The 14,409-nt window shown below is 44.1% G+C and overlaps 1 protein-coding gene across 1 annotated transcript in view; it reads left to right on the top strand.

Moving 5' to 3' along the window:
* GAB2 (GRB2 associated binding protein 2) overlaps positions 1–14,409 on the top strand; it is a 161,572-nt gene that overhangs the window by 88,936 nt on the left and 58,227 nt on the right. Inside the window, exon 2 of the mRNA XM_072993491.2 lies at positions 2,733–3,033. Coding sequence (XP_072849592.2) covers positions 2,733–3,033 — 301 coding nt within the window. The remainder of the gene's footprint in view (positions 1–2,732; positions 3,034–14,409) is intronic.

Raw genomic sequence — 14,409 nt, forward strand, 5'->3', positions numbered from 1 at the left:
GTAGAGTTCGTTGACCTTTTGCAGGCTGTATTTTTCAGTACTGGGAGCCAGGCCTTGTTAAGTTTTAGACTTTCTTTCTTGTTGAAGCTCTGCTGGTGTTTATGGATTTCAATGGCTTCCCTGTGCAGTCTAACATAATGATTGCTGGTGTTGTCCAGTACTTCAGTATTTTGAAATAGAATTTCATGCCCAGCTTGTTTTAGGGCCTGTTCAGCTACTGCTGATTTTTCCAGTTGTTTTAGTCTGCAGTTTCTCTCATGTTCTTTGATTCTGGTGTGAATGCTGCGTTTTGTGGTTCCAATATATACCTGTCCACAACTTCTTGTGATTTGTTCGGCAGGATTTTTCACATCAAGAGCAGCCATTCAAATATTGATGTTGTATACGTATTCTTTTCTCCAACCGGGGTCAGCCTGTATATTGAACTGCATTTTTTAATATTACATTGTATGTGTCTTTGTCCCCCACCCCACCCACCCTGACTTTTAAAGCAGCTTTGGTCTCTTAACTGAGAGGAAAGCAGAATATAAACGAAATTATTACTTTCTGCACATGGTGCAGCTCTGTTTTATTCAGATAAAACAGCATTTAGTACCAAACTCCAGCGTGTTTTGTGTTGAACCCCTTGGAAAGAGTTGTGGGAGACACATGGGCTAAATAAATGTTTATCCAAATCAAACTCTGGCAAACTCCCTTGCTCAACCCTTTGTCATCCTGGCTCAGAGCTCAGTGACAATGCTCGTAAATCAAGCTTTTGCGTTCATTGCCCATTCAAGGTTACTTTCAGCTCGCTCAAGGCCCATCCAAGAAACGTTGGGGCATGAGGCAGCAAATCTATTTTTCACTCTAATTTATGCTTCCCTTGGTACAAGTCCTATTCATTTCAACAGCAACCCCCCTTTTTTTCCTCTCGAGATGAATTTCTCGGTAATTGGGGCCCCGTGCCTCTTTCCCTTTTAATGTCAACGGCCAGCAGATGTTCCCAGAGATGGGAAAAGTTTGGAGGTTTTTTAGACTGTAACCCTCCCAGAATTGTGCAGCTGGTTTGTCCCCTCTGGGCGAGGTATTCCTTAAAACAGTGGTTCTTAACCTTGGGTTACTCAGGTGTTTTTGGACTGCAACTCCCAGAAGCCTTCACCACCAGCTGTGCTGGCTGGGGTTTCTGGGAGTTGCAGTTCAAAAACACCTGAGTAACCCAAGGTTAAGAACCACTGCCTTAAAACACCCCCAAACAGTTCTCATCCCTGACTGCTCTGCAGAAATCTTACAGGTCCAGTAGACAATCCTAGGAATACCAGAAACACAGATGTAACATGTTTTGCTGGAGAACTGAAATGATAACTTGGGCTCCTTTGCTCTTTTTTAAGATGACTCGCTCTGAAAGGAAACTTTGAACCTTTCACGCCTGAAATGTTTTGGGGGTGTTGTTTTGACCTGTTCAATTGCCATTTAGATGAATGACGTCCCTTTGGTTGGCCTCCCGATGACGCACTCATTGTTTTGAACACACTAAGGCTTATACTGTTCGTAAAGGAGAGTGAGATCATACATTAAGGCCAATGGTCATTTATTTATATATTTGTAATTTTATCTGGGCCATAACTTACATGCACACTGCTGCTTTGGTGTCAAGCCCACAATCTGTGCCAACCAACCTGTCAAAACAATCCTTTGACCAAACGAGAGTAAGCCAATTTACCAAATGTGGACTGAGGCAAGCTCGTGTTAGGATAGTGGGGGGGGGGGGTGCTGCATTGAGAAATGGAAGCAGTGCCTCTTCTGGAGAGAGGCTTTGTCTGGTGCACCTGCTGTATTTGGACTGTTGCCTTCTTGATGTGAGCCACTTCTGTACAATCATATTGATCCTTCACACAATGGAGAGAGGAAGTTGCCTGCTTCTGAATGCAGAAACATCAGCTTAACTCCCTGAGGTATGCGGTCAGGACCAGAGAGCACATCATGCGAAAGATCTCTGCCTGGAAGCCATTCCCAACCTGATTAAACCACAGTTTGGAAAAGCGAATTTTGTGAATTACGAATTGAATTAAACTACGAATTGAATTGAACGACGAATTCTATAATTCTGACTTACAGTGATCCTTTTTTGAGGTTTCCCCGATAGACAACACTCAGAAGTAATTTACCATTCTCTTCTTGTGGAGGCCCTGCTGATTGGATAGATCTGTGAGTAAGGTCTCTGACAGCAGAGGCAGAAGTTTGAAGTTCTGTTCCCCTTGTGCAAGCAGAACCAGCCTGGGTGGCCTTGGGCCAGCTGCACAGTCCTATAACTGTCTCCAGAAGAAGAGAACAGGAAACCACTTCTGAGTATTCTCTACCTGGAAAACCCTGAAAATTGACTTGATGGCACATTATTATTATTTTATTCTGGGAAGCACCCAGGGAATGTGTGCAGCTTGCCCAAGGCCTCATAGGCTGGCTCTGCTAGGATGCACAAAGGGAATTAAACTCACAATCTCTGGCACTGCAGCCAAGTTCTATCATCCCTTATAAATATGATTGGTGGCCATTGGCAGCTCACAGTTGGGTATCCTATCCTAAATTGGCAAAGCGAAGTGCCCTTGTAGTTAGACCTCACATTGGCACTGCCATTGGCCATAGCAGTTTGGGAATTCTGGAACTTGTCATCCAAAACCAGTAAATTTTATAAGCTATCAGGTGAACCTTGCTGGAGTTCACGTTGTTATTTCTTTCCTTTCCTTTTTCTTTTCTAGGCATGGAAGAAACGCTGGTTTGTCCTTCGCAGCGGGCGCATGAGCGGAGACCCAGACGTGCTGGAATACTACAAGAATGACCATTCGAAGAAGCCGCTACGTGTCATCAACCTCAATTTCTGCGAGCAGGTAGACGCCGGTCTTACTTTCAACAAGAAGGAGCTGCAGGACAGTTACGTCTTTGACATCAAGACCAGTGAAAGGACCTTCTACCTTGTTGCCGAAACGGAGGATGACATGAACAAGTGGGTGCGCAGTATTTGCCAGATCTGCGGTTTTAACCAGTCCGAAGAGAACGCAGGTACGTCCTAAAACACAACTGAGTTTCGTGCATTAAAAAAGAACTATTATTATCGTGGAGCTGCGAGAGGGAAGAAAAGTACATGTTAGGGATTGGTAAGAATGGGAGAGAAAGGTACCGTATTTTTCGCACCATAAGACACACTTTCCCCCCACAAAACGGGGGTGGAAAGTCTGTGCATCTTACGGAGCGAAGAAAACAGATTATATTTTCCTGTTTTCTTCTCCTAAAAAATTGGTGTGTCTTATGGAAAGGTGCGTCTTATGGAGTGAAAAATACGGTACTCTTTCAATTTGAAATGCTTCTTTGGGAATCGGTGATCACCCAGTTTATGCTGACTATTCCCTTCATGCTTGCCTGGCTTAGGTGCTGCAGTGTTTCCTTGCATGCACTGCTTCCCAACCTTCACCCCCCAGATGTTCCTAGACTGCAACTCCCAAAAACCCCAGCCAGCACAGCTGGTGGTGAAGGCTTCTGGGAATTGTAGTCCAAGAACTGCCTGGGTCACCCAAGGTTGGGAACCGCTGCCCTAAATGAAAGAATGTACATAGATTTAAAATCATTGGAAGTTGGAAGGGGCCTACAAGGCCATCAAGTCCAACCCTTTGCTCAGTGCAGGAATACAAATCAAAGGAGATCTGCCAGGTGATGATCATAGTTTTTCTTGAATGCCTCCCATGTTGGAGCCCTCACCAACTCCCGAGGTCACAGGTTCCACTGTCGTACTGCTCTAACAGTTACGAGGTTTTCCCTGAGATTCAACTGAAATCTGGCTTCCTGTTATTTGAGCCCATTCTTGCGTGTCCTCCACTCTGGGATGATTGAGAACAGATCCTGCCCCTACTCTGTATGACAGCCTTTCAAATATTTGAAAAGTGCTATCATATCACCCCTCAGCCTTCTTTTCTCAAGGCTAAACATGTCCCAATTCTAGACACGCTTGAGATCATATAGAAAAAGTATTCGCAAAGGCTTTCACGGCCGGGATCTAATGGTTGCTGTGGGTTTTTCGGGCTCTTTGGCCATGTTCTGAAGGTTGCTCTTCCTAACGTTTCGCCAGTCTCTGTGGCCGGCATCTTCAGAGGACAGCAACCTGTGCTCTGGTCATCAAGACCAGTGAAAGGACCAGAGCACAGAGTGCTGTCGTCTGAAGATGCCCATGGCCACAGAGACTGGCGAAACTTTAGGAAGAACAACCTTCAGAACACAGCCAAAGAGCCCGAAAAACTCACAACAACCATATAGACAAACTTAGTTCATTTTTAAGACTTCTTCATGGACAATGAGGAAGAGGAAATGTCTCGCCACTATAATCTGATTTCTTTTTCTTTCATTATCGTGACTATTCTGACTTTAGATGTAGCAGCTCAAAATAACAACGCTGGGTTGCATCTATGGCAGTCTCCAAGTGTTTGCTGTTAAGGTATTCTTCTTTGCTGTACCTGCATATTCCCCACCTGTGTTTATTTTACCTTGAATGATCAGCCATGACAAGCTGGGTTTTCACTTTCTCATTATGTGACTGAAATATTCAACTTTCTCTATGTCATGTGCTTTATGATTCCCTTGGTCTTCATTCATCCACCTTAGTACTTCTTAGCTGGTCACTTCCTCAGCCCAAGGAATTATTTGATTTATATGTAGTAAAATTCACTCATGCCCTCATCCTGTTGGAAATATTATTTTTATCGAGTGCCTCTTGCAGAATATCCCAGCCAATGTGGCCACTGTCACTGTGGGTTGGAGGATTTTGAGAACTGTAGTCCAAAAAACGTAACATTTAAATTATTCCTGCAATGATCTTGGCCTGGCAGAGCAAATCAATATTTTATAGAATAATTTTATAGAATAATTTAAAATAACTTTTAAACAGTGCTTCAAATCAGCACCAATTGTAGCTAAATTGGGCAAAGGGTTTTCGAGTTATGATTTTTTCGAAGTAAAAGTGTCCCTTAACCATTTCAGAAACAGGTGACCCTAAATATTCCCAGGTTTAAAATAGATCATATAAACTGGGAAAAAATCTGTCTTGCTTATCTGGGAAGAGAATTTGGGGAGAATCCAGGCTGCTGGGGCTGAAATGTTGATCCTCAAAAGAGGCCTTTGAAAAGGGAAACAGAAGCACTTTGTTACAAGACTGAAGATGTGTAGTACTGTTTAATATGTGAATAATTTATTGTTTTTAGGTATCTTTTTTAATGATGTATGTCACCTTGTGACCTTTTATGGAGAAAGGTGGGGAACAAACAAACAAGTAAATAAATAGCCAGCAAGAGTTTCTCAAAATAAAACATTTTATACATTTGTGTGTGAGGGGGTAGAGATTTAGAGAGGAAGGTCACAGAAACAGATTGAAAATACTGTATAGGTTTTTCTTTTTAAAAAAAACAGATTACTTTAAAGAAAGTAATGAAGTAACAGTCCTCCAGAAAAGGCAAAAAGTAATTTTGCCACAACTTCTGAGACCAGTCTTCCCCACATAAGTTTTCAAAGAGGGAATCATCTCCACCTCTGGGACAATCTGAATTTTTGACCCTGCCTATCAGGATCCAGGTAGTTGACGTGGAGCTAACTTTTTAATGCTTTAGTTCGTTCCTGACTGAACAGGAAAGGGGATTCTATGTCTGCTTACAAACACAGAGACATGAAACGAATATTCATTTAAAAAATAATGCAATTATTGAAAATATTTTTGAAATATATTTTTTAAAAAATACAGAACACATCTTCAGAAGGGCACTTGTTTAAACGGTGTTTTTTGCTTTGTGGCTGGGGATGGTCGTACTTCATATTAGCAGAGTTTTGTTGCCCATACCCTGTCATAGTCTTCTATAGAGATGGGCACGGACTGCTCTAGCATAACACCCGTGGGCCCGAACTGTCGAACCACATGACAGCACCGAACTGTGGTTCATGCCCATCTCTAGTCTCCTGTCATATTCTCCATTCCACCAATCTTGTCACTATACGATTACTTGGCAATTTAAGAAAAGCTCCGAAGAAAGTTACAGTGGTGCCTTGCACAACGGGCGCCTCGTAGAGCGATGAATCCGCTCTACGAGGCCGGTTTTGCGATCGCAAATGCGATCGCAAAACGGTGCCCGCATAGGGCGAAAATCGCAGAGCGGAGGTCGGTAAGCGATTCGCTTGCCGACCTTCACTTTGCGACCCGCTGATCAGCTGGGCAGCGGGTCCAAAATGGCTGCCGGAACAGCCGAAACGGCTGCACACAGCGTTTTCGCGCCCTCGGTAAACGCGGCCATTTTGGCTGTTCCGGCGGCCATTTTGGACCCGCCGACCAGCTGATCCAGGGTCTCGCTGCGGCCGAAATGGCCGTGCGCAGCGTTTTCGCGCCCTCCCCTCGCTTACCGAGGGTGCGAAAATGGCTGCCGGACCCGGAAAAGCATCGTTGTATGGTGAGTTTTTGACCATTTGGAACGCATTAAACAGCGTTTAATGCGTTCCAATGGCTTTTTTTGATCCGTACAGCGATGCTTTCACACAGCGAGGGTTAATCCGGAACGGATTAACCTCGCTGTGCGAGGCACCACTGTACATGTCATCAGGTCACTTCTGATACATGGTGACGGTATGAATTAATGACCTCCTAAATTATCATTAAAACCGCTCCTCAGATATTGCAAATCAACAGCTTCTCATATTAAGTTTTCTGAATAGTTTTTATCCCAGAGCTATAATTGCACTTAATAATGAGCTTAAAGACCACCAGTAGTGAATAGTTGGCCAGTGTTACTTAGCCTGCGGTGTAGATCTTTGTATTCTTAATGGGGGATTTTTAGTGGGTGGGGAGTGTTTGGGGATTTTTTTTTATGCATGTGCATGTGGGTCTGGTCTCTGGGTGTCTGTGTGAATTTCGTTGAATGGATATACGATGTATATACTTACAATGACAATAAATGTATTTGATTTAAGTTGTTCTCTCTTTCTACTCTCCCCACGCCCCACCAGCAATATTGTCATTTCCAATAAGTTATGCTCAGGTCTTGCAAACTAACATGATGGGGATGTATAATCTCCAGGCTTAGAAGGAAAGAAGGAGCCTCCAAATGCCAAATGCAGGGGAAGGGGTATCAGGAGACAGGGATCTACCATATTTCCCCAAAAATAAGACAGGGTCTTATATTAAGTTTTGCTCCAAAAATGCATTAGGGCTTATTTTCAGGGGATGTTTTATTTTATTTTTTATGTACAATAATCTTTATTCAAATATAGTCATGTCCTCTTCTTCTGGTTGCTACACAAGGGTGGAGGGTGGGTTTTCACTTAACTGGGAGCATATTTTGGGGGTAGGGCTTATATGATGAGCATCCCGAAAAATTACTAGGGCTTATTTTCAGGTTAGGTCTTATTTAGGGGAAACAAGGTAGTTGTCTCGTGCGTTTCTGGAGACATCTGGTGGGGCCACGGTGAGAGACAGGAAGCTTGGCCTGATCCAGCACAGGGCTCTTCTTAGGTTCTAACAGCTGTGGATTCCTTTGTTGAATCAACCCCTCTCATGTTACTGTAGGTCTTCCTCTTTTTCTACTGCCTCCCGCCACCACTTTCCCCAGCAATATTATCTTTTCCTGCCAGTTTTGTATTCTCATTATATGGTCAGGACAGGTTAGTCTCAATTTGTTCATTCTTGATCTACTGAGGATTCAGACTTGACTTGACAGTTGGCAAAACAGCCCTTCCTGCACTAGGGTTCTGCAGGATCAATACAGAACATTCAAGTGCTGTCAGGAGTCTGGCTATCGTCATCGGGTGCACGGTGGAAAACAAGCTACAAGCTATGAACGGGGCTTGCCGTTGACAGATACGAGCTATTGTTTAATGTGGACAACCTCCAAGAGTCAACACTCTGCAGAAGTGCTCTCTTTGCTGGCTCTGGCCGCCCCGTTCAGTGAACTCGGCAGCAGATGTGTACAAGAGAAGACAGAGATGCTTATGATGTGGATTTCCACTTGTTTCATGCTGGAGAACAGGAGACCGGTCGCCTGGCAAAACAGATTTCTTCTAATCAAGTCTAACAAAAGCCATGATGCGTAATGGCGTCAGACGTCTCGGTTAGAGACGTCCAAGCACATTAGAAAGAGGAAATGTGTCTGAAAGACCTCAATGATTTGAACGACCGGGACGATTCAATGATGCACATGTTGGCCAGATTCTAGCTGAACAATTAGGCCCGTCCTGAATTCCATCCGTGTAAATTTCGCCAGCCAATTCCCACTGTTTAAGAAGCTGGCATTTGCATTTCTTGTTGTTGTTTGGTCATTTATTCATGTCCGACTCTTCGTGACCCCATGGACCGGAGCACACCAGGCCCTCCTGTCTTCCACTGTCTCCCGGAGTTGGGTCAAAATCATGTTGGTCGCTTCAATGACCCTGTCCAACCATCTCGTCCTCTGTCGTCCCCTTCTCCTCTTGCATTCAGACTTTCCCAACATCAGGGGCTTTTCCAGGAAGTCTTCCCTTCTCATGAGATGGCCAAAGTATTGGAGCCTTTGCATTTCTAGCTACAGATAAAAAATTGTTCATTCGTTTCCCTAATAAATAGTTCAGAACTTGTCCACACCGGGGTGATGTCCCTGATCATTCTGAGGTTGCTGTGGGTCACGGTGGCATATTTTTGAGTGCAGATTTGAATAGACTATCTCGGTATTTGCATCAAAATGTGGGAAGGGTGTTTTCTTTTTACTGGGTACACTGGGATGCAGTAAGGCTGTGATCCCATCGGTAATAAGAACGGCATTTAAGCATCAATTTAGAGTTCATTGTTCACACAATGCAAGGATGAAATTGATTTATATGTGCTATAAAAGGAGGTTTTTTTTAAAAAATTCAGCTGACCAGCAGGAGCTTTTAGAAATACTTCACTTCTAAAATCAATTCAGTTCAGTGCGGTTTTGTGGAAATGAGCCCATGTCAGCAGTGCAGACGCCAAAACTGGTTTAAATCACCCAAAATAAATTGATTTCCATTCAATGCATGTGAATGCTGCCGTTGGTTTAAATGCAACCTGAACCTGGTTTTTTAAATGTTTGAACAAAAATTGATTCAGATTGCCAGTTTGGCTACAGCCGAAGTCACTGTGGTATTGCTTGCCCATATACATCCGGAATTACTTCCTACTATCTCCATCACAACATTGATCGTTTTCTCTTTTTTACTATTTTGCTCCCTTCCTTTGTTTTTTTTTTTAACCCATGCCTTTTGTTATGATTCTTGTTCATTTTAGGAAACAGGAAAATTAATATTTTCGTGTAAAGACAAAAGCGCAACTTTACAAATGCAGGAACAGATGAGCATTCATTGACCATTAAGAACACAAAACAAAAACTTTAGTTGCAGTTTTAAAAGTATAACTATAACTTTTTTTAAAAAAATTAACTATAACTTTGGTCTGGCCTTGCTTCGTTTAAAAGTAACTATCCCTACAAAGCGGGCCAGGGGGAGAACTCGAACAGAGTGAACGCAAAGACCTCTTGATACGGCTGGTCTGGTTCATCATATTCTGAAATAAGTGAATTGTCCGGGATGGGAAGGAAAGAAGAAGATTAAATCTGGAGTCTGACATGGCCTAACATGACCATCATAGAGAGGGATTGTTTGTCTCCTCTAAGGAGCAATTATCCTGTTGTTGCTTTTATAAATATGTTGTTATACAGTGGTGCTTCGCAAAAATAAAAAAAGCCATTGAAACGCATTAAAATCTGGTTAATGCATTCCAGTCGGCTAAGAACTCACCGTCCAGCAAAGATCCTCCATAGGGACGGCCATTTTCAGGCGCCTATGCAGCGAAAATGGCTCCTAACCACAGCGGGGTTCCACAGGGGTCGATTATCTCCCCAATGCTATTTAACATCTATATGAGGCCGCTAGCGGGGGTCATCAGGGGGTGTGGAGCGCTGTGTCATCAGTATGCTGATGATACCCAGCTCTACATCTCCTTTTTACCAACTGCAGGTGATGCCGTCCTGTCCCTTCAGCGCTGCCTGGCGACTGTACTGGAATGGATGCAGGAAAATGGCCTGCGGCTGAACCCGGACAAGACGGAAGTCCTGAGGGTGGGCCCCCCCGTGGTTGGTGGCTTGGTTGGCTCTCTCTCGTTTGGGGGGGCCACCCTGGCTCCGGTGAGTGGGGTCCACAGCTTGGGCATACATTTGGACCCGACGCTCACCATGGAAACACAGGTGGCATCGATTGTCCGCTCCGCCTTTTTCCACCTTTGGCGGATTGCCCGGCTGCGGCCCTATCTCGACACGGGGGCGCTCACCACCTTAGTACACGCGCTCGTAATCTCAAGATTAGATCACTGCAACGCGCTCTACGTGGGGCTACCTTTGAGGCTGATACGGAAACTCCAGATGGTGCAGAATGCAGCAGCCAGACTCCTTACTGGAGGGAGAAAATACCATCACATTTCTCCTATCCTGGCTAGACTGCATTGGCTGCCCATTCGTTTCCGTATTGACTTCAAAGTTTTAATGCTCACTTATAAGGCCCTAAACGGTTTGGGACCTCGATACTTGGCGGAACGCCTTCACCCACCAAGTTCTACCCGGACCACCCGCGCGACCCAGGAGGTGAGGCTGAGGAGCCTGACGCCGAGGGAGGCCCGGAGGGAGAAGACACGAAACCGGGCCTTCTCGGCGGTGGCTCCTCGCCTTTGGAACAATCTCCCTCCTGAGATTCGCGCGGCCCCTACGCTGGGTACATTCAAAACTCAACTAAAAACATGGCTCTATGTCAAGGCCTTCCCTCCTGCCAGCACCTAATCTAACTTAATTTATTTTTCTCTTCTTTATCTATTTATTATTTGCGATTATTTATGATTTTTGTCATTTTCTGTTAATTGATTTTTAATTTATTTTATTATAATTGTATATATGTTCCTGTTAGCCGCTCAGAGTGGTATAGATTTACCAGATGAGCGGGATATAAATCAAATAAATAATAATAATAATAATAATTTTGAGCACCCGACGACCATTTTGAAAACCCGACCATCAACTGTTTTGATCGTCGGGAAGCGAAAATTGGTTCCCGAAACAGGGAACCGATCATCGTGCAGTGAAATCCCCCCATTCAAAATGTCGTATTGTGATTGCTTTTGCAATCGCAAAAACCTCGTTGTAATGTGGATTCATCGTTAAACGGAGCGCCCGTCTTGCGAGGCACCACTGTATTGTGATGTGTCCCAGATAGGCATTCTCTCTCTCTCTCTCTCTCTTTCTCTCTCTCTCTCTCTCTCTCTCTCTCTCTGTGTGTGTGTGTGTGTTTTAATTTGATGTGTCGCATCCTTGCCAAAATGTCAATAATCCCTTCTATAGAAATACCAACCAATAAGATTCGAGCTGTCCCTGTTTTGTTGTGTGTTTTTTTTCCCCTGTGCCAATGGGCAAGCGTCCAGCACTCAGCTGCGAACTGAAGTTTCTTATCTGTTCTGCCAAAACATACTTCATGGGCTGTTATTCCCTCTTGTCTCTCTTATTTGTTGGATCTGATGAGGAATCCTGCCCAACCCAATCTGAGCTATGCTTAAAATAAATACTCCTCAGAAAACAAGCACATTGTTCAGATTTCTGGAGCAGAAATGGCCTTCGAATTCGGGCAAGGATTGGGAAAAACAATGTGTTTTCGTAGTGGGTCTTCCCAGCATGGCAACCGATGGGAAGGGCGGTAGCTGATGGTCGTAGCTGAAAGTGGTACAGCCGAATGCTGGAGTTTGTGATCTTTTTGCTTTCAGAGGATAATTTTTCCACAAGTGTTTGTTTCTCCGGGAAGCCCAGAACATCTGCTGTAGAACCCCCGTATTGCAGAGGGTTCTGGAGCATGTTTCGGAAGCACACAGCTTGTTCACACAGTGGCGCTGGCCACACCCTTAGGGGCTTCTTGTTGCTCTCAGTAAACTGAGAGTACTCAGTACCGTATTTTCCATGCATAAGACAACCCCCCCCCTTTTCTAACCCAAAATTAAGAAATCTAAGTGGGGCTTAGCAAGTGGAGGGGAAAGCAGGAATCAAAGCCCTGCAGGATTGCTTTGATACCTACTTTCCCCTCCACTTATTTTTGTTCTCTCCTCAGCTTACTTCCCTGTATAAGACGACCCTCAATTTTTAGTCTAAAGATTTTAGACAAAAGTATAGTCTTGTACACGGAAAAATACGGTACATTGGAAGTGAGAAACCTGGTCTGCAGATCTGAGGCGGCCTGAAAAGATGCTCATTCGGCCCCAATGTCTTCTGTTCTTACCTTTGATCATTGATGAGAGATGATGGGTGTGAACACAAGCAGGAATTGATCAGTTTAGACCATGTGTGGAGCAGACTGGTTTTTATCTATTTCCTCTCCATTGAATGATTTATAGGAAAATGCAGCCCAGCCAACCCTGACTTATGCCCAAGCTGGACTTTTGTTGTTGTTGTTGTTGTTGTTGTTGTTGTTGTTGTTGTTGTTGTTGTTGTTGTTGTTGTTGTTGTTGTTGTTCAGATGTAGGTCTTCCACTTTGGGGGGGGGTCAGGATGAAGCAGTTCCCTGGCAGAAGGAAGGGTTGCTTGAAGATAAATCACTCTCCTTAAAGTGGCCATTTTTTATGTGATCGGATGTGTGCCTTTACAGCCATCCAATCGCACCCTGTATAAAAAGCCCATGAAGTCACTGCATGGAACCAGCGCTTGGAAAAGTTACTTGTTCCGGCTACAACTCCTTTAATGCATTTATTTTATTTATTTATTTATTACATTTTTACCCCATTTTTCCACTGAAAAGTACCATTCAAGGTGGCTTGCCAACTTTTTAAAAGAGTAAAAATAAATAAAACCAGATTAGCTAAAAAAAAAAAAAAAGATCATACAAACCCATCTTGCCGTAAAATCATTAACATCGAGGAAAATGCATTAAAAACAATTCAAACGTACAAAGGATGCAGTTAAAAGAATTACTGTGGCCAAGCTAAACCTTATATGCCAGTCCAACGCAATGTGTTTTTACTCTTTTTTCTCAAATCAGTCAGAGTGGAAACAAACCCCACAGCCATATGGGTGCTGGAGATTCGGGAAGCTGATGCCCAAAATGCAACTTTGGCAAGAGGCACATGACCACACCAATTTTAGGAATACACATTCAGTTTAGTTTCTGTGTGCACCTCCTTGCTTTCTAGTTAGCTGATCATCACAGCAGCAGCTTTTGACACCTTCCACAGCTGTACATTTAAATTTGTTTTGTAATGGATGTTATGCCTCTCAATGCAGCCTTTATTTGCAAGCATGATTACTCAGCCATGAAGGCCTGCCTACATCGAAACCACATCTCTGGACCAATATCTTTTAGCTTCCAATAACGGGTAACATAGCTCTGAGTGGTCTGCATTGCGTTACTTCTTTCCTATTTTTCTGCACGATACAGTTAGCCTCCGTAAATCTATACATATAATTTATACATATGTATTTTTTCCCTCTGTGTCATGTCATGTGTCCCTCTGGTGTGGGCTCCATAGAGAAGATAATTTGAAAGAAGGAAGGAGAACAGAAGCCCAGTAAGAGCTGATGTGTGTGTTTGTGAGAAAGAATGAACCAAAAGGGCGCCTTAGTCATGCAGTGTTTTGACACACAGACACAAAGAGCTGTGTGTCAGCACAAGGACCTTTAGAAGCAAAGTTCAGAGCGATCCCACCATGGAACTAAGCATGTCTGCAACTTCCTCATTTCTTTACCTCTTCTCTGGGGGATATGGATGGGCAGGAGTGGGGCAGCTGCCTTTGGGGGGGGGACAGATGCTGAAGGGGAAGCACGCAGCAAGAGGGCAGATCTGTATATACCACGCAGCCCGGCTCCTGCCCCATCAGCTGGTTTATACTCTTCTGGTTCCTTGGACCCATCACCAGTGTTGCAAAACAGATTCAACTGAGCAACACAGAATGGTAAACCAGGAGACACTATGTGGGGTAAAGCGAGGGAAGCGTGCTTTGGAAGCTAGGTGGTCACCCTGAGAAAGCCATGCCGTCATATCACAATACCACCCTCAACCCTCCTGGTGTTTTCTACTTCTGCAAAGTAACCAGTCCTTGAATGGGAAACCATCAGGGGTCTCACAGAGAAGCTAAGCAAGAATCCTCTGTGAAACATGACAGAACCGTTGCTTCTGGTCTGAGTTGGTATTACTAGCCTGGATGGGTCAAGGAACAAGCGACCCTTCCTGATCCCCTCTGCCAGGTGTAGGACATGTTCAGCAGTTTACTGCTAAGGGAGATGACCATTTAGTCCTAGGTAAAGGTTCCCCTTGACATTTTAGTCAGTCGTGTTTGACTCTAGGGGGCGGTGCTCATCCCCGTTTCCAAGCCATAGAGCCAGCGTTTTGTCCGAAGACAGTTTC

Source organism: Pogona vitticeps, chromosome 3 (assembly GCF_051106095.1).
Source record: "Pogona vitticeps strain Pit_001003342236 chromosome 3, PviZW2.1, whole genome shotgun sequence".
In the NCBI taxonomy this organism is placed as follows: Eukaryota; Metazoa; Chordata; class Lepidosauria; order Squamata; family Agamidae; genus Pogona; species Pogona vitticeps.